The 23,628-nt window shown below is 43.5% G+C and overlaps 4 protein-coding genes across 8 annotated transcripts in view; 3 read left to right on the top strand and 1 right to left on the bottom strand.

Moving 5' to 3' along the window:
- LOC105697334 overlaps positions 1–14,263 on the top strand; it is a 47,519-nt gene extending 33,256 nt beyond the window's left edge. For both annotated transcript variants that reach the window (XM_012420574.1, XM_012420575.1), the window contains exons 4-6: positions 3,397–3,652; positions 6,754–7,564; positions 7,680–14,263. In XM_012420574.1, the coding sequence (XP_012275997.1) occupies positions 3,397–3,652; positions 6,754–7,564; positions 7,680–9,259 (2,647 nt within the window). In that variant the 3' untranslated portion in view covers positions 9,260–14,263. The remainder of the gene's footprint in view (positions 1–3,396; positions 3,653–6,753; positions 7,565–7,679) is intronic.
- A 564-nt stretch (positions 14,264–14,827) lies between these two features.
- Positions 14,828–17,016, top strand: LOC105697355 (tryptophan--tRNA ligase, cytoplasmic). The gene is made up of 3 exons (XM_012420610.1): positions 14,828–15,348; positions 15,549–16,486; positions 16,555–17,016. The coding sequence occupies exons 1-3, from the start codon at positions 15,222–15,224 to the stop codon at positions 16,717–16,719; spliced, it is 1,230 nt and encodes a 409-aa protein (XP_012276033.1). The 5' UTR covers positions 14,828–15,221; the 3' UTR covers positions 16,720–17,016.
- A 1,117-nt stretch (positions 17,017–18,133) lies between these two features.
- On the top strand, positions 18,134–19,630 carry LOC105697274. Its single transcript, XM_023433287.1, has 5 exons — positions 18,134–18,542; positions 18,652–18,756; positions 18,863–18,955; positions 19,032–19,334; positions 19,427–19,630. The coding sequence occupies exons 1-4, from the start codon at positions 18,455–18,457 to the stop codon at positions 19,313–19,315; spliced, it is 570 nt and encodes a 189-aa protein (XP_023289055.1). The 5' UTR covers positions 18,134–18,454; the 3' UTR covers positions 19,316–19,334; positions 19,427–19,630.
- LOC105697272 (annexin B9) lies at positions 18,447–22,808 on the bottom strand. 4 transcript variants are annotated; one of them, XM_023433286.1, is made up of 8 exons: positions 22,534–22,807; positions 21,717–21,759; positions 21,245–21,626; positions 20,997–21,076; positions 20,677–20,923; positions 20,398–20,579; positions 19,412–19,524; positions 18,447–18,548 (listed from the first exon to the last, which is right to left on the bottom strand). In XM_023433286.1, exons 2-7 carry the CDS (start codon positions 21,744–21,746, stop codon positions 19,474–19,476), a joined length of 972 nt encoding a protein of 323 aa, XP_023289054.1. In that variant the 5' UTR covers positions 21,747–21,759; positions 22,534–22,807; the 3' UTR covers positions 18,447–18,548; positions 19,412–19,473. The 4 variants fall into 4 exon arrangements, with proteins under 4 accessions (XP_023289054.1, XP_012275870.1, XP_023289053.1 ...); XM_012420447.2 differs by lacking the exon at positions 18,447–18,548 and adding an exon at positions 19,619–19,749 and having other exon boundaries at positions 19,338–19,524; positions 22,534–22,806; XM_023433285.1 differs by lacking the exon at positions 18,447–18,548 and having other exon boundaries at positions 19,338–19,524.
- Between the last annotated feature and the right edge of the window lie 820 nt (positions 22,809–23,628).

The following is a 23,628-nucleotide window of genomic DNA, read 5'->3' as shown; positions in this document are numbered from 1 at the left end:
TATCCGAGCCAGATAACTTACACGACCTCGCAGGTGAGTCGAAATGACTTTTTCGCGGTGATCGGCGGTATTTCCTCCGTTCACGGCCTGGTGGGTACATCGATTTGAAAAAGGGCGAATATTGATACCGATATTTCGACGTTTTTTTTTTCTTTTTTTTTCGCGGAGGGAGACCGCAAGGTGTTCGCACCCGCGTCGAGGTATCCATAACTCGCGCCCGACGAGACACTTTACGGGATCCTCGTTAACGCGAGTTTTTTCGCTGGCTTCTCGTAAACGACCCCTTTCCTCGTCGATAAAAACGTATCGCGACGTGACCCTGCATCTGCTTACTTAACACGCTCCACTCGCGGGTCTTGGCAAATTTCTTCTCCCTCTGTTGGATTCGCGCGAATAAATATATATCCGGTCGAGTCTTGCTCGAGAATCTCGCTCGGCGAGTCAAAATAAACGCAGAGGAGCGATCGATACACGTGTCTGGACTAAATCCGGCTCGTTGGTTGGAAAAAGCCGGATGCCAATTGGCATAATAAGGACGACGGGTGACCATAAAGGAATACGGCTGACGGGGAAGTCCTTTGGATGACGCTTTGGATAACACTCCGGATAACGAGCACGGAATTGGCACGGCGACGCGTAACCCAAAGACACATTTCAGTCCAAGACATTTCCTAACCGAACTTTCTACGTCGCACGAGGCCCCTGCCCTTTGAACTCGGATTTTTGAGGGAAGGACTTGCGCGTCCTTTAGCGAGCCCCGCTGCTCCTTTGTCGAACGCAGGAGCGATATTGAAAACGGGAAACTATAATATCGACCGGAAGAGAGGGGGCCGAGGGCTGTTTCCTCTTTTCTTCCGGGGTGCATCGTCGTTTCGAAATCGCTGAATCGAGCCCACGCGAGAGATCGAACGGGCATTCGGGGTATTATGTATGACATCGACCCTCACTGAGCATAATTTGATGGAGCCATTCGAACAGTCCGGGGCATGCTTGGGCCCCGGGAAATAAATTATTTGCCAAAGGGAACTTGGGTCTAAAATAGCGAAATGGCTCTCGGGGGACTTTGAGGGCCCGATTGAATGGGTCCTTGGCACCGCGTCGTCGCGGTCCTCGTCGTTTTCCCTTATATGGAGTTTATTTTACACCGACGTACCGGGAGCAATAGTGAGAAACGATAAGCAATTTCATCGAGCTCGTGGCGCATAACGCCCGACATTCGCCGCACCAGCGCCGGAGAGGAGCAGTTCACCTCTCCTGTATACATGCGCGCATGTACGCGACGTACATAAATATATGAATATATGCGAGCGTATATAAGGAGCGGCATCGTCTCGGCCCAAGAGGGAGACGCGCATCGTCCTCTTTCCGCGTCTGCTGCGTCTTATTGGAATCGGGTCGAAGTCCTCTGGTTTTTAGACGTGCAGTACTCGTTGCACGAAATCGCCACGTAAATTAATCTAAGCGTATAATTTGTTCGTATCAATTCTTTCAACCCGGCTATACTGTTCGTCAGGATGCTGTACGTGTAAAAAAAAAATTCGGTTCATTACGCAAAATCGTTCGATCTATTCCGGTTAGTTAATTTCCATTAAACTCCAGTTTGTTACAAGAATATTATTAATTCCTTTAAAATCTTTCACTCATTGTACCGAATCCACTGTTCTTTCTATCGCGTTTATATACAGAAAATGTGACGATAACGAGTCAACGAACTCGATGAACTTTACTGAAGAAAATTGAGTATTGTTCCAAATTTGTCTTAATTTCGTTCGATCGGCCCTTCAACTGATCATGTCGTTGTGATCAGTAGGGTATCTGTTCTACTAAAGAATTTCATTTCTTTGAGAAAGTGACTTTTTTTCTCTCAGCGTATTTCGTTGACATGACTAAATTCTTTGATTAATAACGTTTGGTTGATCACATAGAATGTTAAAATAATCAAATATGGTAAATGACGTCAACTATTGAAATGATTTGGCACACTTGAAAGCATTTTAATTTCACTGCATATTCTTGGTGAAAAATGTTCCTTTTATAAAAGTTTCCCCGGATAAATGGGATATGACGAGCGTGCGATGACGGGCGACTATAGTCACCCGTAGTTTCGAAAGGGTTAATCGGAGCACATCCCGCGGGTCGGTGTTCTTCATCTGGTGACATTGGCTCCGTTGCTGGAAAATGCATTTGGAGGCTTTATCGACCTACGGCGATGGTGCTTTCCGGAGCTCCGATGCTCGCCGACAAAACGCGCGTCAGCTGCACCCGATCGATCTAATCGACGACTCTCGCATGGTCGGCGGCGAATCGTTTGATAACGCGTAACGAGTGATAAATAGGCTGCGCCTGACATCCGAGTCCCGAACATTAGCATTATCCGCGGGCGCATTTCCGCGCGAATTCGGAAGCCGGAATGGCGCTCGGCGAGCTCGTTTCAAAGCATCCGAGAGAAGTCCGCGAAGGACGGGCCGCTTTCCGGATTCCCTCGGATATGCGAGTTCTCAAAGACGAACTCGTTAATCGCGAAAACGACGGAGACCTTGCCTTCCCGCCGCCGGACAAACGGTCTCCTGGCGAGACCAAACCCCCGCGCTTTATTCCCCCCTTTTTACCGTCATTACCAGCCCCAAAGTTTCCCTTCAGAAACGCCTCCTCCAATTAACGCCAAAGAAGCTGTCGTCGTTTTTTAACTCGCGATAAGGACCCATTACGACGGCGTTTTTACATTTTTACACCGGAATAGCGGTCCCCAGGGAGTGAAATTCGCGAAAAGATGAGACACGAGTTCAAAATGGAATCATCTTTAATTCACCACTTTTTCATAAGAGATCCCGGGAATGTTGATACTCTCTTGTCACAGTCTTGTTAATTTTTTCTCAGAAAATTAGACACGCGGGTACGCAAGCGTCACAAAAATTTCACGTACGGACTGGCGAGCAAGACAAAACACCACGTAATTCTACGTGCACCAGGTATACCTTAGCATTGCGGTTCAATCCAAGAAACGAGCCACCGATTTCTTCCTCAATTTTAGTATGTCTCACCTACCTATCATTCTGAAGAAGCATTTTTTATTTCGTCGAGGAAAAATGCGTTTCTCAGGAAACTCGTAAATCGATTTTTTCGTCCTGTTTCACTAATTAAGTCCTACATTCGACTTTGTACCTTCCGTTTAATACAAATCAAGTCCTACATTATAGACCTACAAGTATCAAAAATGGAAACATCTGCCAATTTTAATATTTAAAATTTTGTCAATTTTAAGACCTTCATTGTATAGAAGTACCATTTTCTATATTCTCTCTGAATTCATGTAAGGCCTACGGATAGACGTTCTAAGATAAAAATGTGTAGAGTGAATGGAGACGAAATAAAGCCGAGCGTGAATTTTCTTTGCAGCGGAAGCTGCCGATTCGGAACGGCCGTTTCACCACCTATCAGGGTGTTCCTCGTGGTGGCCGTGTGGGCGCCAAGCGCGCTGGTCCTGCTTGGGTGCTACATGTACGTCTACCTAGTCGCGCGAGCACACGCACGAGCCATTTACACGGTGGAGCTCTCCTTCAGGCACGAGACCCAGACCCTGGCCCTTCCGCGTTACGGGCAAACGCTCGCCGTCACGGTCGGAGCCTTCCTCGTCCTCTGGCTTCCCTTCCAGGTGAGTTGAATTTCGATCGAACCCGATCGACACCTGTACTTTTTCCGAAGCTGTGGCGCCTCCGGCTGTCGACCATCCGGAGCCGAGTACGCATCCGACATAGACATGCACACGGCCATGTACAAGATAAGCTGAAATGAAACGAATTCCAAGCAAAATGAACTAATTTAAAAAACGCTCAAATTTAGCGTCAAATGGGTCACGTGACCGCAATTAATTCATTTGTAACCACGAAAATTGATGCAGCGCCAAATTGCCAAAAATCTACCTCAGTCGGTAATGATATAGATACATTGTTTTTGCACCTGCTCCTAGATAACGCGATATGTCGTTCGCAAATGAAATAAGTAATTAATGAATTCAATGCACTCCATAATTTAACTTCGTTAGCTTTAGGATGTCAACTAATTCTAGTCTTCAATTATACATTCACCTTTGTATGTCGCCTGTTCTTGTACATGTTCGTGCTCAGATCTGCATCCGGCATTACGGAGCAAAGAGAGGCGGATTTTCATCGCGGCTCCTAAAAGAGAATCGCATAGCGAATCGGGGAAAATGCCGGGGATACTTCTCGGAGCACCGGGAAATTAAAATATTCACGGATATCATTGTAGCGAGCGCCAGAGGTGCGCATTGTTTCCCGTCTGCTTGCAGCTTTTAGCGAGGGCCGGACCGAAGAGGGCCTTTGAGACAATCGGAGGCGTTACGAAGGGGTTGAACAGGCAAGGAATGGGCTTCGCATCTGGCAGAGCAGTTAGGGAGAAACGTTAGACCCCGCGATACTAAAAACTGCGAAACGATGGATTTAGATTGTAAAAGGCACGAAGTAATCGGCGGGGGACGTAAAACTTAAGGAGTACTTAGCTCGACTCGTTGCGCGATCGAACTCCTTTCATGGTCAATATCCCAAGAAACGCGATCTTAGAGTCCTTAAAGACAATCTTCCCCTAAAATCACCTCGATAAAAAAATCCCTAGCGATTTTCGACAGCCTGCCTGAATCGTGGCCAGCTGAAAATTTAACGACATACTCTAATTTCCATGTGAATAATTTTCGAACGTACATAATTCCGATAAAGAATGTTCATTTCTGCAGATAAAATGCGAGGGTCTTCGGCATTTCCACGCTGCTGGTTTTTCTTTCCAGGCAGAAAGGAAAGGAAAGCACGCGAGACGTCCCGATCGCCCCCGGGGTACATTGATCTCGATTACGCAGTTTCGTAAAATAATTTATTCCCCGCCGCGACGCGTACCTCGCAGCAGACGGAGGTAATGAACCAGCAATTAAATTACCCCTAATGAGGATTAACTCCTGCGACGACATTTATTCGCAAAAGGAACCTCGAGGGGTCGTTGCTTCCAAAGTCGCGCGTTTTCCGCCACCCTCTTCCTCTTTTCCTCGTTCTCCGAGCTGCGGAAAATCCTTCGCCGAAGGAAATCCCCTCGCTGAAAAAAAAATCCCTCGCCGATGAAATCTCGCGGCGACGGGCAAAAATTATCTAACGCAATTAGGTCCCTAACGAAGCGTCACCAGGAATTTGCCCGTGCAAGCGTCTCGCGTCTTCCTGCATTATGCATTTGAATCCGGGCAGCCACTTATACGAATATGGAACTTCGCTCGGGCCTGCAACATTCATGAGCACCGTTGCGAGAATCTTCGTGCAGATTGCTTTATTGGTCTAATTCGGGCGACGACGCTCCATTTCTGAAGGGATTCCGTCACGTCGTTTCGCGGGGCCGTACTAGCGATTCAAAATCGAGAAACGGGAGCGTTTCGCGGATTCCTTGCCACTTTCGAGGCCACTTGGAACGGCCGAGTCTCGCTCGGTTAACTCTCTCCTCGTATTCCGAGCTAAAGCCGGAGATGCTCCCCCGTAGCAACCGCGTTTCCCTTGATCTTCGTATTTTCTTATCGGCAAAGCCCATGCGATGCGCCGAGGAACGTTTTCCCATCGATTTCTGCATAAGACCCCCTTGCTGCAAATATCAACTGCTGCCCCTCCCCCTCCTACCTGTCGTTAAAAAGTAATCTTTTAAAAATGGAGCCAAACTCCAACTACGGTTTCAGTCTCGCTACCGTTACCTGAGAAACTCTCACGATCGAGACTCGATGAGTACAATATCGTGCCTTGGTGAGTGAATTACCGTCCTTACTCGCTTCCATGACAAACTACGAGCTCCATCGTTCATCATCACGATTTAAGGGTTTTGTTATAGATGATGTCATTTTTTATATTTCCTTTAATTGACTTGAGTCTCACCGGTGTATTAGAGTGGGCCGTATTCGTTTCTATGTTTTTAGTCTTTTTTCTTATTATTATCCATTTTAATCCTTTGATTAATATTAGAAAGCAAGGTAGAGTGCGAGCCCTGTGAATTCCGGATGGGGAGGATTGTCAAAGGTAAATAACCTACGGTAGTCCTTTGGGAAAAATGTCTTCCGGCACGCTTTCCCTAAAGCTTCGAAGGGCACCGACGGAAGTTCCAAGTTTACTTAGGGAATAAATCGAGCCGGCAAGCTTCACTTTACAGCCCAATCTTCCGACACTTAACTGCGAGTTTTCCGAAGAAAGAATCGTGCAAGAAAAAGAAATCCCTGGTCGGACTGTAATTCAAAAGTTGGAAACTTCGGGGGAAGAATCACAATCCTTGAAAAAAGAAACCATTCTCTTACACGGAAACGCGCAAACTGAGACACTACTTTCGGTCCTTCCTTAAGTTTTCACTTAACTCACGGCTACCACTATCCTCGCACTTGTCCGCACGAGTTACGAGTTACCTGGACGAAATTGCGAAGAATCCTGTCTTCACGAACCTCATTCGCCATCTTGGGTTCGTTATTTCGCGAAGGAGTCTCGTAAGAAAATGAGAAATTGCGAAAGAAAATATAACGAGCCGCTTCAGGCTGCAGCTGCAGATTCCTGCGAGCACGTAAAGGATCGTCGTGAAAACTGTTATTACTCCCCATCCTCGTCTGCTTTGCACATTCACAAAATCTGATCTCCAGGCGATTACCTTCCTAAAAGAAAATCTACAAAATTATTCTGAGGAGAAATGGATAAGAGAGGAATGAGATAAAGTATGTGGATCTCGATGTTGCAGACGTGTATGCTGTTGGATATCTTCTGTGGTACCAATATCCTGGACGAGTGGACGGTGGTTTGGCTGGGTCTTCCAATCCTGGCTCACAGTGGTGCCAACCCTTGGATCTACGCCTTTCATCATGGCGAGATGAGGATAGCAGCTGGAAAAATCGCCGAAGACCTGGTGGCTCTGCTGGGCGTATCGCCGAGTCGCTATGGATGTTCACCAGCGCGAAGAGCGTCTAACACGAACCTGGAGCTGGCCGAGGTGAACAACAGCAACGAAGATCCCAACCGACGAAGGGACCAGTGTTTCCTGGCCAAACAAAGGAGCAGTTTCTACCCTGGAAAGCGTGGTGGTCTAGAATTGTCCAGCAGATATGCGGACATCTCTCCAGAAGCGGACTTGAAGAGGATCTCTTCGGACAGCAGTCAGGGCGACGTGGTCGAAGAAGATCTCTCCGACCTAAAGAAGATGCTGGACCCCAAGTACCTGGTGGACCGTAACCACTTGATCGACTCCAATCACAACATCGACAGGATCAGAAGCTGGAAGTATTCTAAGTACCTCAACAAGATCCGCCATCTGCGCAGGCTGACTGGCAAGAACTTCCCCAAATTCATATCCTACCAGAACCTGAAGTGCGATGGAGCCTCGAATAAAAAACTTCTGCACACGAACACCAGGTCGGAGCCGACATTGAATGCAGATATTCGCGTTCAGGAGACGAAGAAGTTCAACGAGGTGACCTGTCAGGGTCCAGAATTCAGCCGGATGGAAAACTCGAACTTGTCCTCCATGTCGGACCCCAACATCAAACTACGGACAGGTAGGGACCTCCTGCAAATTTAGAAGAAGAGATTTATATTATTTTAGTATATCGTTCCGCTAAAATATAGTACACTTCTTGATTTTATGGAGATGTTTTTATGGCATTATTTTAGGTAGCAGCCCGGACTCGAATCGCAGAGACTTCTTGGCGACTTATCGTACACACGACTCGCATAGATATTCGGAGCAGAATCTGAATCAGTGTAGGCAGACGGAATATCACCGAAACGAAAGGAAGAGGCACAGCAACCTGTACGGTCGACCTCGAAACAGGCTCTTCGGCAGTCGAGATTCCAAGGGCCACGGTTTGGAACTGAGACTGACGGACGCTGGTCGTGGGTCTTTGCCAGCCCTGGAAGGCAGCAGGTTCAGCTCTCGCAGTAATTCTTTACAGAGAAGCGCCGTTAAGCAGATCAACATCACCTGCAACAAACTTTCGAGACTCTATCCCCAGCAACAGGCGATCGAGCCCTCGATCCATCTGGAGCCCAGAGTTGACCCCGTCGCGAAGTTGAGGAAGAGTTCAGAAATCCTAACCCATTCCGAATCGATCGACACCTTCGAGCCGATCACGAGGGACAAACTGCTGGAGCCCTGCAGGATTCTGGACACCCTGCTGGTCCCGACGACCCATTCGGAGCCTCCCAGCCCCATGGGCCCCATCCCCCTGGATTCCCTCAGAGAAGAGGATTCCATTTCCAGGAATGGAGAGGACCCTGCGAAAGCGATCAATCTCTTAACCGAATTTGCCGACTTCGAATCCACTCGGAAGAGCCCAAAAAGTCCAGTCAGACACTCGGATCCCATCATAGTCCCATCGGTATTGCTGGACATGGCGGAAGACTGTTCCTCGGGTCAAGGCATCACGAACGGAGTCTTCAATGGCTGGTCCAACGACTTCTTCGACATTACCCCCTGCAGAGAGTCTCTCGCCATAGATCCGGAGGAAGTCTCCAGGGCGCTGGTTACAGGATCCGAGAAATGTAGACTACACGAGGCGTTCTTTGCCGAGCACGATTCCACCAGGTACAACTCCAGAAGGCCCTCGGACTCCAGGAGGTCTGAGTCCTCTAGGAGCCAGGAATTCCTTCCTAGTGTCCAGAACGACCATCAGAGGTTCGCCTCCTCCTACTCGGTGAACAACTTTCGGGACTGCGCCAGCGGGAGCGATATGAACGACGTGACTTGTCTGGACCCTTTCATGTGTCCCGATACCTTGACCTCGTCTTTAGGGGAGTCCTTCTTCGAGGCCACATCGGTCCCCGACTCCGACGCCTATGCATCCTTTGACGAATTCGAAGAGCACGCCTTCTCCTCCCAACCGAAAAACCGAGTTCCCACGCCGGTTCGTGGGTCCATCCATGGGGTTCATTCGTCGGTCTCCATTATGAACTTGGAAAGGCATCGATGCAGACCCGAGGTCGTCTCGAGAGAGGGCCAGAGCAGATCGACTGATTCCGTGTTTCGATTGGGACCGATGAACGAATCCTGCGGGATACCGATGCTGGAGCCTCCGGTAAACCACTGCAAGCCTTGGGTTCCACCATGCAAAGAGTACGTCCTTACAGAGTCCATCAGGAGAAACCTCAGGCTTGCTCCTCTCGCTACCGCCACTCCTACAGAGATCTGTACTCCCACCTTTGACATCGTCTCGGAACTCAAAAATGACGTCGGAGTTGGGGTCAGAGTATGAAATCAGACTTTCCCTTCCGTTTACCTGTAACGACAGATTGAGATTAACCATACCCTCTTCTGAAGGTGCACGATCCTAATATTTTCATTTCTGGTTACACCCCTCTTATAGAAATCTGTACTCTCACCTTTGACATGATCTAGAAATTCAAAAACGACGTCGGAATTGGGATCAAAATATGAAATAAGATTTTACCTTCTGACTGCCTTTAACGACAGATTCGGATTAACCGTAGGCTCTTTTAAAGGTAATGCAATATTTTTAACCCTTTGCACTCCGCGCCATCCCATCTAGAGTTAAAATATCCCCTCAGAGGGAACAACGGAGTGCAAGGGGTTCATTCTAGTTACGTCGTATCCGTTTGCTCCGCTTCTTCTATCCTCTACGACGCTCGCAGAGAAATAAATATATTCCCCGAGTCCCTAAGAGCCATTCGCGTAAACGGCTTTTTTTTTCGTGAAATATGCCGCCGGATCCGTAGAGAATTTTAAAGAAATTTCATCGCCGAAAGAGCGGTTCTCCCCGTTGAACGACGGGGTCGTTACTCGGTCTTGCTGGTTTCTGCCAAAGAGGATTAGGGACCGACGTGATAAAATGAAATGGTCCCTTGGTAATATGTTCGGCGAGACGCCAAAACGCCCTCGTAAACGAGCGCCTTTATTTTATGAAAAATTTCGTGGCACCCCATCTCCGAGCAACGGTGGCAAATTCTCCCCTAAATCGTCGATCAGGTCATCCTATCGATGTATCGATACACCTGCATCGACCCAAAACGAGATATCCTTGGAAAACGCTAACTGCATCTGTGGGATTTTGGAAATCTTTTTACAGCGTAATATTCCTAAGAGTCTTAATCGACCCGTCGACTCGGGTAGTGCATTCTTCCACGTCGATATTCCTTTATAAATTCAATCCGCGTTAGGTCGTTGGTAGGGTATCGTCTTGCAAATCGGTTCCCATGCAGTCCTGACTTTGGAAATGGTCCGATCGATAACACATCGGCCTTCGGATTCTGAAGCAGTCCGAAACGACTTCTCGAGTAATCTTCCTTGGATCTCTTAGTAAGTGTTCAATGGGAGACCTTGAAAAGTCTCAAGGAATCTTCGAGGTCCTTACGAGGTTTCGACTTCTTCGAGCAACCTCTGAAAATCCATGAGACGTCTCGAGAAAAGCCTCAAATTAGGAAATTCTCAAATTGGAATATCCATATATCTCCGTCGAGAAATAAGATTAGTTGACTGAAACAAATATATATTGTTCGCAAGAAGGAATTATTTTATTGAGAAGAAAACTCGATGATGTTGGTGTTAAACTAATTGTTGGTAGTTTAAAGTAATTCCGTGTACTCAATCTGACATTTCTTCTGACATATTTGATCGCAGGACTTTGTTGTCGCAATGCATATTTCTTCGAGTCGACTAACTTTTTCTTCTCACCGTAGTTCAAATAAATAAAAACGAACGGAATAAAGTGGAAAACCGAAGAAAATGGAAACTCGATTCTTTAGTAGCTTATCTCCCGTGATTCCGCTAGAAAGTGAAACTCGTGAAAGAAACATGAACCGACGTCGGAAGTCGAGAGTTCAATCGCATCCTCGAGTTATTACAGCCCACCCGGAAAAGATCAATTTCTCGTTTACTTCTTAGGATAGGAATCCGAATGAATCGCGAGACTTTTCTCGCAACAATTTTTCGCTTCCGTAAACCGATAGTTCCCGAGCCTCGGATCGTTTCGACTTAAAATCTCCTACGCACTTCTTCGACCCCACCTGTATAATGTCACGATATCAAAGATACCTCCATCTGAGTGGACGGTCTTCGTCTAATCACGCCAAAGAGGAAAAGAAAGGGAAAGATTCGCAAGAATTTGCCAAAGTAGCGTGTAAATAGAGTCGACAAAGTAGGCCGTAAAGACGTATCTTTGCGCGCACTCGCGCGAGTTGGAACTGTGATAGAACGAGCGTCTCCTTCGAACCGGTGCCGGAACCGTTCCGGCACAGTCAAAGGCTTCGCGATTATAACTTCGATTAACGACCTTAGAATTAAGCCGCTAGGATCTAAGATTAGATGTAATTACACCACGTACCAATTTCTCAGACGCTTAGACAAATGGCAGCTCGAAGATACTCGGAGTATCCAAAGACAAAGAATTCAAAAGCCCAGAAAAATACGGACGTTTGATACTTAGAGTTTTTAATGGGATATATGGGGTAATATATCCGAGAATATAACCGACAATTAAATTCTTTGCGAGTGTATGAGAATTGAATTTTTTTTCAGCAGCATTCAAGTTAATTTTAATAATTTTCACTATTTGCGAGTATTATGCTGCGTGGAAATTTCGATTCTACTTCCGAAGATTTCAGATGGATTTCTTTTTGCTTCAACTTGCAATACCAGAATTTCTGAACTTCCAATAATTGAACAAGTTAATCGGTTGATCTAATCTTCCAACCTCTTGTGCATCTCGAGATTAATGAAAGTGGCAACTCAAACTCCGGAAATAGGAAATCGTCGCAAGTAAGGGATACTGTTTTCGGCTAAAAGTACCTTGACTTCATGAATATTAGTTATTAAAAGTAATACATTATTTTTAGAAATTAATTTAAATGCAAATTCTCTTTCTTTTAAGTTCTCCAGGGATATTCGAATTACTGTAATGAGTTCTCGGTTATATTACTCGAACTTGAATTCTCGAGAACGTAAAAACACTATAGATACTCGATAAATAGCATATGGAAGATGGCGCTGTAATCATCTCTCTACCTCTCCTAATTTTACGACGATATGTAGCGGGTTGCACTCTTTCTTTCTTACCCACAGTATCCGCCTTGTATACGCGTCTCTCCTCCTCCCGTATGTAAGATACCTTTGACTAACACGTGCAATCTCTCTCTTATCTCCTCTCCTGATTTGTTAGCCAATTTTTAGAGCATCAAACTCAAAAATAGAGTCTGACTTCTATGGAACTTCTGAATTCTTTGCCAAAAAAAGAGGTCTTTCGTGCCGAAGCTATGGCTCCGCTCGAGACCCTGATTAACCTGCGGAAAATACGTAGCGTTATTTCCGCAGCCATCAACCAAGGAACTCGTTTGACCACGAGATATATATATCGAATAGTGTAATAACGTAATGAGAAAAAGACGTAAATTCGCGATAGATGAAGCTGAGTGTACGTCGGTCTTATTACTTGTACACTGGCGGCTGAAAAGCGCTGGTACGTAGAGTACTTGTGTTCGGTACAATTCTCCAGGAAACGCGTGCATCTTGCACTCCCAGAGACTGTATCTGGCGATTTGTATCTGGACGGGTCCAGAGGTAAGTTAGGAAATTAAAATTTTATCCTCCGTGAGATGTGTTGCCGGAGACGGCTGTAAAAATTCCGTGCGCTCGAGGGGGTTTAAAAATTGTAGGAACTCCGAAACTTTAGGACCGCCGGGGTGGCCGTGGCTGTAAACTCGCCGTGGGGAGAAAACAAGGCCCGAAAGACTTCTGGAATAATTCAGAGTTGAAAGAGCGGATTCCCGGGCTTTCTAATCGGTAGAATTCTTGCGCGTTTACGCATATATGGTACGTCCTGCGGTGGTTTCCGGATAATGCGAGATTTAGACGATCCTTGGACCCCGGTGCACTTTTTGTGCATTGGCGAATTGCATCGCGCAGGCCGTGGCTCGTAAACTCGCCGTGGGGAGAAAGCAAGGACCAAAACACTTCTGGAACAATTATAATAAAAGTTGGAACAGCAGATTTGTGGAAGCTCGTCTCGCCGAACTTTCTAATAGGTAGAATTCTCGCGCGTTTGTGCATGTGTGTTACGTCCTGCAGTGGTTTCCGGAAAATGTAAGACCTGGACGATTCTTACATCTCGATGCACTTGTGCACTGGCGAACGCGAACGCCTTTCCTACAAACTGCGATGTGTAAGGAAAGGCAGTGGTGTTCGCTACGGTACATCTTTTCCAACCGGCCATTGTGGATCCTCTATTGCACGGGGTGGTCTGTACAGAAATTTTGCAGGGTTTGCAATTTTGCACTGTTTCCTTGCGAATGCATACAATTAGCTCGTGGTTTGGCTAATTTGTCGGTCTGAACAATTTTTCAAGGGAAATCGTGTATTCGTGCAGTAGAGGATTTAAATCATAGTTCCATCATGGCGCCGAGTTCTCTGGAAGTCCTAATATGCCAATGAAGATACAGATCTAGTTTTTATACGGAATAAGACGTCCAATGCGAAGGTGGAATTATTTTCGTGCGGTTAATTTCGCGCGGCATGATTCTGCGTCGGTGTAACATGTATGGAAATTGAGTATCATGAAATTACTTCGATGCGTAACCGTGGTGCGTAGATTTTTCCCGAATGAAGAGTCATTCCCTATCTTGCACTGGACATGCTACCTGTACTCGTGTACCTACGTGGTGTCTCACGTTGTAATTATTAGTCGCCTTAAAAGGATGTTGTTTCGTGGAATAGTCATACTTGTCCTAGGTGTAGGTGCGTATTATTTGTCACGTGCGGTAGAGGGACGAGGATTTTCGTTTTTCGTCTACGTTCTCTTGGAGACACCGATACAAACCATAGTGGACTTCGGTACACGTACAAGTGATTACGGCAGAGTATTTTTTTATCAAGGTACTAATTTAAATGACCCATTTACGCAGGCTGTTAAAGTGTATTCTCGCCTCGATCCAAAGAGATATGTAGGGTATATATGGATCTCGAATTTTTATTATTCAGTAAAGAAATTAAAAATATTAACAAATAGAAATACAAGGGAATTATTTCACGACAAATGTCCCTTTACTGATAACGATGTCGTAGCGCGATGAGATGCCGTTGAAGGGAAAACAAAACCGAATTGTTGCAGGTGCTTTCCTTAAATGCTCTCGATCGATCTTCGATTCTCCTTGTACAGCTACCTCGTACATTGTTAAAATCAATCGCCGAGAAGAAGGCGTAATCGTGTCAATACTCTGTAACTACAATCACAAGCATGTTTTTGTATATATTGCCAAAAAATATATATAGATAGATCTATATGAAGATACATAGATATATAAATGTTCTATTAAATGATTGACGCATTCATCGCATCCTGGAAAGATTACCGGTTGTACAGTTTTATTTATCAAGGTTATTGAAAATCATTCCCTAGATGTAGTAAATACAATAGGGCGTTAGTATTTACAGGTAGGGAGATGTCTACTTTCAACACTAGGGCCCTCACATCAAGTATCCCATTTTTATGTAGTGAGATTAGCGCACGATAATGGAGACCAAGCAAGAAGTCTACGTATCGCTATTATCGACAAACCCCAACTTTTTACCGACTGTGCGCTGATGCACTCTATGTTACCTGTTGAAGTTCAGAATCCGTGCTAAGCGTGGAACGGTTTTGATACAAGGTTGTTAGATGGCAGCAGCTTGCCAGTAACGAGAAAACTACATGGACGCTCTGCTCCCAACTCATCTCTGTCCCACCTCATCTCTGATTGCAATTGGACTAAAAACAAGTGAGCAACCTTCATGATCCGCTCGTGCAAATTACCTCTCTAGGTATGCACATACGTTTACGCTTAATGGGGCCAGAGAATCCGAATATCTAATTTCATCATTCGGTCAGGAAAGGTGTTATTCTTTCATTATATTTTCTTCTTACTAATGTTTTATCATGTAGATCGATTTTAATATGGCGTTTAGTGGCCAGAGGTTTAACTACTGATTGAACATTATTATTTTGAAAATGGTATGTGTCAAATTCTCGAAACAAAAAAAAATATCGATGTCAGGCACATAGCCGGTCGCGTGCGCAGAAGGTGAGAGGCCTCAGGTGACGACATAACCTCCATTTCAAGCGTTTCGAGCAGGCGGCCTTGACGTGTCATTCACATATGACACGATCGAGTCGCGTAACGATTCGTTCTATTGCAACGATTGGTGCTCCTTAATTTTTCCCACGGTGAAATATGACTGAAGAGGAACTTAAAATTCAAAATCTTTCTCTCAACGGCTCCGCGAGCGGCGAAGACGTTGTGACTCCATGGAGTGTTGAAAGCAAAAATGACACTGGTATCGACTATGACAAGCTTATTCGTACGTAAAATTCTATAATTCCTGCATAATTTTCAAATATAATATTTCAGAACATGGAATGTGGATACATAAGGAAAGGTGAACCGCATTGACGAGATAGATTAAGAAACATATGCTTTATATTGCATTAGCTTTTGAAGGAATTTTGTTGATTAAATATCTGCACGTCTTATTGACATTAGTATTTTATTTCATTGCAGAAAGATTTGGTAGTTCAAAAATTGATAAGGAACTCCTGGATCGTTTTGAGAGGATCACATGCAAGAAGCCTCACCACTTTCTCAGAAGAGGAATATTTTTCTCGCATCGAGATATGCATACGATCTTGAACCTATATGAGCAGGGAAAAAGGTTTTACTTGTATACGGGTAGAGGGCCCAGTTCCGATTCTATGCATTTAGGTCATCTAATACCTTTTATGTTTTGTAAGTGGCTGCAAGAAGTGTTCAATGTACCTGTAGTAATTCAATTAACAGATGATGAAAAAGCTATATGGAAGAACCTAAAAATCGAAGACGCTATTAAACTGGCATACAATAATGCCAAGGATATCATTGCTTGTGGCTTTGATCCAGAGAGGACTTTCATATTCTCTGACTTGGAACATATTGGAACTAATCCTGCATTTTACCAAAATATGATTAGAATACAAAGAGCCGTAACTTTTAATCAAGTGAAAGGTATATTTGGATTCGGTGATAGCGATCCAATAGGAAAGATCTCTTTTCCGCCAACGCAAGCTGCTCCGGCGTTATCCAGCACTTTTCCATTTATTTTTAAAAATGCAAAGGTGCACTGTCTGATTCCATGTGCTATAGACCAAGATCCCTACTTCAGAATGACAAGAGACGTCGCTCCAAAACTAGGTTTTCCAAAACCAGCTTTAATACATTCTAGCTTTTTCCCAGCAATGCAAGGTTCAAAAACAAAAATGTCTGCTAGTGACAGTAATACAGCAATATTCCTAACAGACACTGCTAAACAAATAAAAAATAAAGTCAATAAACATGCATTTTCTGGTGGACAAGCTACCGTAGAAGAACACCGACAGTTAGGAGGAAACTGTGATGTTGACATAGCCTACCAGTGGCTTAGATTTTTCTTGGAAGATGATGAAAAGTTAGAACAATTAAGAAAAGTAAGTTAAACCATTAATAATAAGATATTTTCTTCATTTCTAACTTTCCTCGTATGGTTAAATTTTAGGGTTACACCAGTGGAGAAATTCTCACAGGTGAGCTTAAAAAAGAATTGATAAATATCCTGCAGCCGCTAGTTGCTACGCATCAAGAAAACAGAAGCAAAATTACAGATGATATGCTTAACGCATTCATGTTACCTCGAGATCTTGGCTTTGTGACGAACAAATGAAACTTGGGTATAGATTGGCTGTGAGAAGTTTTGTAAAACTCGATTTTTTTTTTCATTTTACATTTTTATTTATTACTGATTCTTATAAATAAATATGGCCTTAATACAAGCTATTTATTTAACTATATATTTGTAAAAGGTTAAGATACATCATTTCTGCAGCTGCTTATACATCACGGAATGACATTTTTTTTTCCAATTACGTCACTGGTACTAACAATATGTTGTAATATTGACAATGTACATTATAAGCGCTTAAACCTCAACATGAAATAAAATTTATACTTATCATTAAAAGATGACTCCTATGTCTGTAAATATCAAACTGATCACTTTTAACGTCAATACTGACATGTAAATATGTAAAACTTGCTAAGGAAGACTGATTAATCTAGTGCTTGTGTTTAAAATTCTTTTGATTTAAACTTCTTTAATATCAAATTTGTCCCTCCCAAAAATCTCCCATTATTTCACATTTAGAAATAAAAGGGCGTAATATACTTTGCGCTCGCGTAGAAAAGAGGCGTATGCACAGAGATGAGTTGGGAGATTGCTCACGGGCAGGGTNGACCTACGGGACGCTACGGGACTCTACGGGACTCTACGGGACTCTACGGGACTCTACGGGCACTCTATGTGACTCTACGGGACTCTACGGGACTCTACGGGACTCTACGGGACTCTACGATACTGTACTGCACTTAACAACACCCAACGGCACTGTACAGCCTGCGATAAGGCTCGGAAACATTTGAAAAACGCGCGAAAACGCTCGAAAACGTTCGAAAACTGTCGAAAAACGCTCGATAACGCTAGTAGGGAAATATAAAAATCATACGCGAAATGACTCGTCTTATATCCGCAGTTAGATAAGCCTCGGGAGGATTTTTCGCAGTATTCGACTCTCACGCATACTCATCGAGTGTAGCGCAGAACGCACATATACTCAACATCTCGAGCCGTAGCTTGACGCTTGGCTGGTTGGGACGCACGAAGATTTGTAGGACCGATCGTACTCATGCAGATTTGCTGCATCAGAGTTCCGTACGCGACACCGACGCGTGCCCCAAAGCTCCGCATCACGTCGACTTCATGGCACCAATGTACATAATAGTAGTAGATAAGTTGATAAAGTCAAATGGAGCGTCACGAGTGTTCTTCCCTTACCATCAAAAGCGAGCAGTGTCGGTAAGCGTAGGTAAGCCACCACCGTCAACTGCCGCATGGTATTACCATCGCGAGTACGTGAGCCACCAACGGCGGCTGGTAGATGGTACCGCCATCGCGAGTGCGCGAGCTCCTATCAGAAATTCGTCGCGCCGCCCTTGGGAACAAAAAACGGTGAAAGCTAACATACAAAACCAGAGGGTAGCACAAGATGCGATCGGGTGACCCTGCCCGTGAGCAATCTCCCAACTCATCTCTGGGTAGAATACTACGTATATTACATGATGTATTATACCTACCCAACCCTAGGGGTGAGTGAAGTTGGCTTCATTTTTTTCTCGAGAGGTGTATGTATGTACCCTCTCGTACCCAACTCATCTCTGATCCTGATACAAGCAAACGGAAATGGAAAGGGTAACCAGAACGAAAAACCCCCTCATTTTGTGCGTATCAGTGTGTATTTTCAGACGTGGATGGACATAAGTTTGTTGATAGTTAACGAACCCAAACAGAACTTGAAGATTTTCAGTTCTTAAGTTACAAGCGTATTACTTTATTAATCCCAAAAATGCAGATTTACATCGTTCTGTTGTGCATTGCGTTGGTTGCAACCACGGTCGCTATGATCGTCTTATCACCACATATCCAGAGCACAGGTTAACCTATAATTTTTGTACTTGTCTTCAAACGATTTTTACTGAAACTTAACCTAGAGAAAACAGAGCTGACTATCACTTGTTTCATAACATTATGATTTGTCCTTAGATGAAAATGAAATTGAAGACTCAGGAAATGGTTGCCATTGCAAGAATTACACATGCACCTGCTGTGAATATATAGATACACCTGAGATTGGTATAAATGGAACATGTACGTTAATAATTTGTTTCCTTAGAATCAAAATGTTTGTGTACCATATTGAATTTTTTGTTTTGTCATTTTTTCTAATCAATTTGATATAATATTGTACTCATAGTGTGTTTTGTTTGGAGCTACTTACCTGACCAATATGGAATTGCTATTATTATGACATATAATAATCGCACATTGTATAATGAAACTATATCAGGTAAATATGAATTGTCGTAATGAAAGTAGGTGGTAACAACTGTAAATGTTATTGTAATTTTGGAATCTTATTTTAGCTGAAAATCCATTGCCAATTTGCATTTATGAGATAGAAGACCTTCATCTCGACCTGTGTTTGAGATTCTACAACTTGTACATTAAGTCCCATTGTTTTACGGGATGTGTGAAAGTTGAAGTGGGTCTCATTATAATACATATTTTCCATTTGGATCTTGGGTGTTTCAAGTTAGGTTCATGCAGTGATACACACTTTATTCAGGATGCAATAACAAATGATATAGCTACAGTACGAAAAGAATTGAAAGATTTAAAAAAGGTACCAATGGTTGAAAGGATTTAAGACAAATTTTACATTAAAGGTATTTTCATTTTAATAAATAATATATATATTTATATTACTTTTGACATATAAAAATGAAAAAAATAATCATTGTACCTAACATGTCTATAGCAGCTGGAATGTCTATGGATTTGTCCAAGTGTAATGGTGCTATCTTTTTAATTCAGCAAAGCAATCAGAAGTCTTTTCCACTCTCTGGCACAATCATTCTGGAAAAGATAACAAATGGGACTTAAATAACATTTCACTTATATGTAAATGAATATTTTGTACAGACTTCATTTATTGAAAATAAAGTTTTACACGTGCATATGATGTTATTGTAATTCGATGCATTAGTAAATAAATGTAAGATTTCACAAATAAGTGTCCACAATTTGTAACTAATTCAATAGCGCGATCAGAAGCCTTTTAAAATCGTCGCTGCAGTCGCTCTGAAAACGAAAAAAAACATGCGGCATAGATTAAAGCAAGTTGAATTGCACGAGAAGAAAATACGAAAGTTCAATATCCGAATCATGTATTTTTATGTAATAATTAAATGCTGGCGAGATGTACGTGTTAATTGTGATTATTGACATTATTTACATGAGCTTTTAGTAATCTGATACATAAGAGTACTTAAAAATACACAGTACGATTTCCCTGTTTTATAAACTAGTTTAAGTAACTTCACGTTCTCCAGCTTACAGCGATTGCCCTTAACCTGTATTTTTCTTGTACTTTAATTAATTCATGAAGTGAACAACGTAATCAGTCCTCGCTACTTGCTACTGCAGGTAATAAGGACGGATGAAAATAATCTAAATTTTAAATGCATGTTGAATCATGCACGGCAACCACCATCCCTGAATTAATACAAGACACTGTATAGAAGTTGTGAGAATAAATTCTCTCAGCCAAGCAGAGCAAGCAATAGTTTCTTGTAGTCTCCTGAGCAGTCGTCCTGAAATTCATTGAAATATGCGAAAACGTAACGTAACGAATGAAAATGATCATAAGAAAAACGATTAAAGGAATGCCAGGTCGAAGCAGTAGAAATTCTACAAGAAAAGTGTGTATTTGTTTAAATTTATACTCACATCGATATCCGCTGCGAGGGACTGTCCATACTTTTCCTGATACGCATCTTTAATGTCACCTAGATCGATCTCGGAACGTGCCACAATTATGCGAATTAAAGTAGAATCAGTCGTTCCGATTCCAGACATGGCATCGTGCAGCCTCTTAGCAAAGTATTTCGTCTTGTCTCGAGCACACCTCACTAAGGGCATAACATTATTATAGCTCCATTACTTAAGATACCTTGTATCATCTAATACGTGGATTTGGTCAATTGATGGAATCAGATGATCTCTCACCGACAGCAAGGTACCCGTCTTCCAAGGATCCTGAGAATTCTCGCTTAATAGCGTCCTCTAAATCACTTCCAGCCAGGCGTTCGTATTCCTGGAAAATTCTACGCAACTGAGGGAAACTCTTTGTGATTAAAATTGAGTTAAAAGTGCTCTCATCGGTTCCCCATTGGCCTTCTCCAGCTTCAAGGAGTTTTTCAGCAGCCTCGGTTGCTGCAGCTGCATCCACATCAGTGCTTTCATCCCGATTGGCCTGAAATTAATCACTGACTTAGTAATTATTATTTTTTTCCAGTGTAACGCTCAACCATTAATATTGCTCTTACACATGAAAGCGACACAAGGAGCCTCTTGAAGTGGCCAGACGTATCTCCCTTCAGATCTTCTTCCAGTTCGGTGCCATATACTGAAAACAATATTTATAGGTATTTCTTGACTGGCTGTGGGTAGACGGTAACAGGAAAGTCACGTTGATTACTCAATAAGATATGCAGTGGAAGATAGTCACAAGGAAGCACCGGTCCGTTAGTTATCCTTGCTGTTAAGGTCAGAGACGGCTTATTAATTTACTCACGATCTTTGTAGACAGCCGAAATCGTCTTCACTCCATAATTGCTTAGAGAGGCAAGTACTTCGATAATGGCACCTTCGTCGGTACCAATGCCAGAAATAGCTTCGTGTAGCTCTCGAGCGTAGTACTCAGGAAGAGGTGTCATCAAAGCAACGATTGCTTTTTCAAAATTTCCACCGAGCTCGGACTTCAATTCGGAAACCAGATCCTTGCCATACATAGTCTTAAATTTGTCAGCAATTTCGAGGCGTTGTACTATTCCACGATGAGCCAGAACATCAATTATTGCCTGCTCGTCGGTTCCAAACCCTTTCATGGCTGTTCTCAGCAATGCCGCATCCGATTCTGCATCGAACGGATCAGCTGGGTACACCGTAGGTGTACACTATTAAGAAATTAATGTTAAGGTATTTTAAAAATTAAGAGTCAGTTAAATCAAGTTACGCAAAAATGCATTTGGACATTTAATAATCACCTGAGTGTGGTAGTATTGGGAAGCTGCCATGATTATCGTTTACCTGTAACAAAGTTATTCAAATGTTTGTAATAAAGAGAGATCGAATTATAAGCATAAATACAATAAAATAGCAGGCACCTTATTTTCACTTCACCAACATGACCAAATTTCTGTTCATACATAATTCATTCTGAATTTGCATTGACTACCAATACATATACACTGTTAAGAAGGACTTGGATTCCTTTACTGGGTAATTGTCTAAAATTAACTATGCAGTTATGCGGAGCACTCGGTAACGAACACCGACAATACTGTCATGGGAGCGGGTGACAAGTGCGGCATTCCGTATCATACTATATCTTACATTTTCCTCAAGAATGCAAGAACCAGCCAATAGATGACTAACCAAAAAAACAACCTCAACCGATAATTATTACAGCAAACGCTTATCCTATGCTCGTGGTATATAACTAGTTATAATTAATAGTAGCGTCAGAGTGCCGAAACTGTACAGTGTCAGCGTTTGACACGTCGACGCCGCTCGCGTTGCTCTCCTTTCTAAGTAACTCGATTTCGATAACCAACCCATAAATTCAGACAAATATTTGCAACGCTGTCTTATGTAACGATAATTTCAAATAAACCGTGGATTCAAGGGCACTGTACCGAAAATAAACGCAATACTGTAAGCGCGTGGACACGTCGATGCTGCGCCAGTACCGGCCCCGACGTAATTTTTTTTCTGTCCGAATTGCTGGAATTCCAATACCTAGCGACCGATCTTAAATTAACAGACATGAGGCTGACGCCGTGATTAATTAATTTTACTTACAAAGTTGGTTTGGGTAGTAGAGATTGAAGTCGAAGCACTTGACACTGGCACCGTAGACGTACTGTAGAGTCACGGGAGTGGTCGACTGGCGAAGCTGCGCCGGTTGAGCGGTTAGCGCGTCTCGAGCGCGCTGCGAGGCAGGAGACAGAATAAGAAGCACTAGCGGCGGCGTCGGAGGGAGAAGGAAGGAGCAACTGGTGGGGGAGGATGACGCGTCGACGCCGTAGAGGCGTGGCGGAGAAGCAGAGGGAAGAGAACGGTCTTCAGAGCGAGGCCGGAAGGAAGAGGTTAAAAACGATCGAACCTGAAAGGAGGTGGATTGAACGGCAAGCTTGGGGTGACTCATCGTTTCCTTGAAGCGCAAAATGGAGAAGATTGCTGACGACCGCGAGACCTTGTTCCCCTCCGATAATTTCATCTCTAGCACTAAGCAACGATGTTTTATGAAATAGTTATGTAATCCAGCAAAGTAGGAATCGGTGAAAAAGAAAAATTGGTCGATAAAGAGTTTGCTCTGTCTTTTTATTTCCCTTGATATTTAACGTCGCCTACGTTGCGACGAAGGCTGTTAAATGATATTCCCAGATATTCCAGAATGTAGGGCTCACTAGGCGGAAGTCATCGGCTAATGGCCGTTCTCATTACATTATCCCGTAAGCTGTAAAGCGGGGTAATGTAATTGAATGGGGACACGCAATGGCGAGGGAGGTTTTAGTTTTGCTGACACGATGTGTGACGACATATTTGAAATGCGTCAATAAATGATTCGAGGTATGAAGTAATGCCCGAGGTATCTTCCATTGAAAGTATGAATGACTTTGAGCACAGGTTGCGTGGAAAAGGTGTCTCATTGCGACGATATTACGAAGGCGTGATCAGAGATATATCTGCAATCGGTGATTCATCGTGTCGACGATCTATAATTCTATAGTTATTGCCTGATATGCAATTGCTTTCGCGCTGGTCAAGGTTTTTAATTAGCAAGACCGGACTGATAGCACGATCTGATTACATTTTCATCACTCTTGGAAGATTACTTTTTGAGAAAATGAAGATATCACGCGCGATTCCCATTAATATTATGAAAGCAAAATG

Source organism: Orussus abietinus, unplaced genomic scaffold, assembly GCF_000612105.2.
Source record: "Orussus abietinus isolate OABI.00-Male unplaced genomic scaffold, Oabi_2.0 scaffold42, whole genome shotgun sequence".
NCBI classification, from domain to species: domain Eukaryota; kingdom Metazoa; phylum Arthropoda; class Insecta; order Hymenoptera; family Orussidae; genus Orussus; species Orussus abietinus.
The sequence above is the reverse complement of the archived record's forward strand: the minus strand, read 5'-3'. Positions and strand labels throughout refer to the sequence as shown.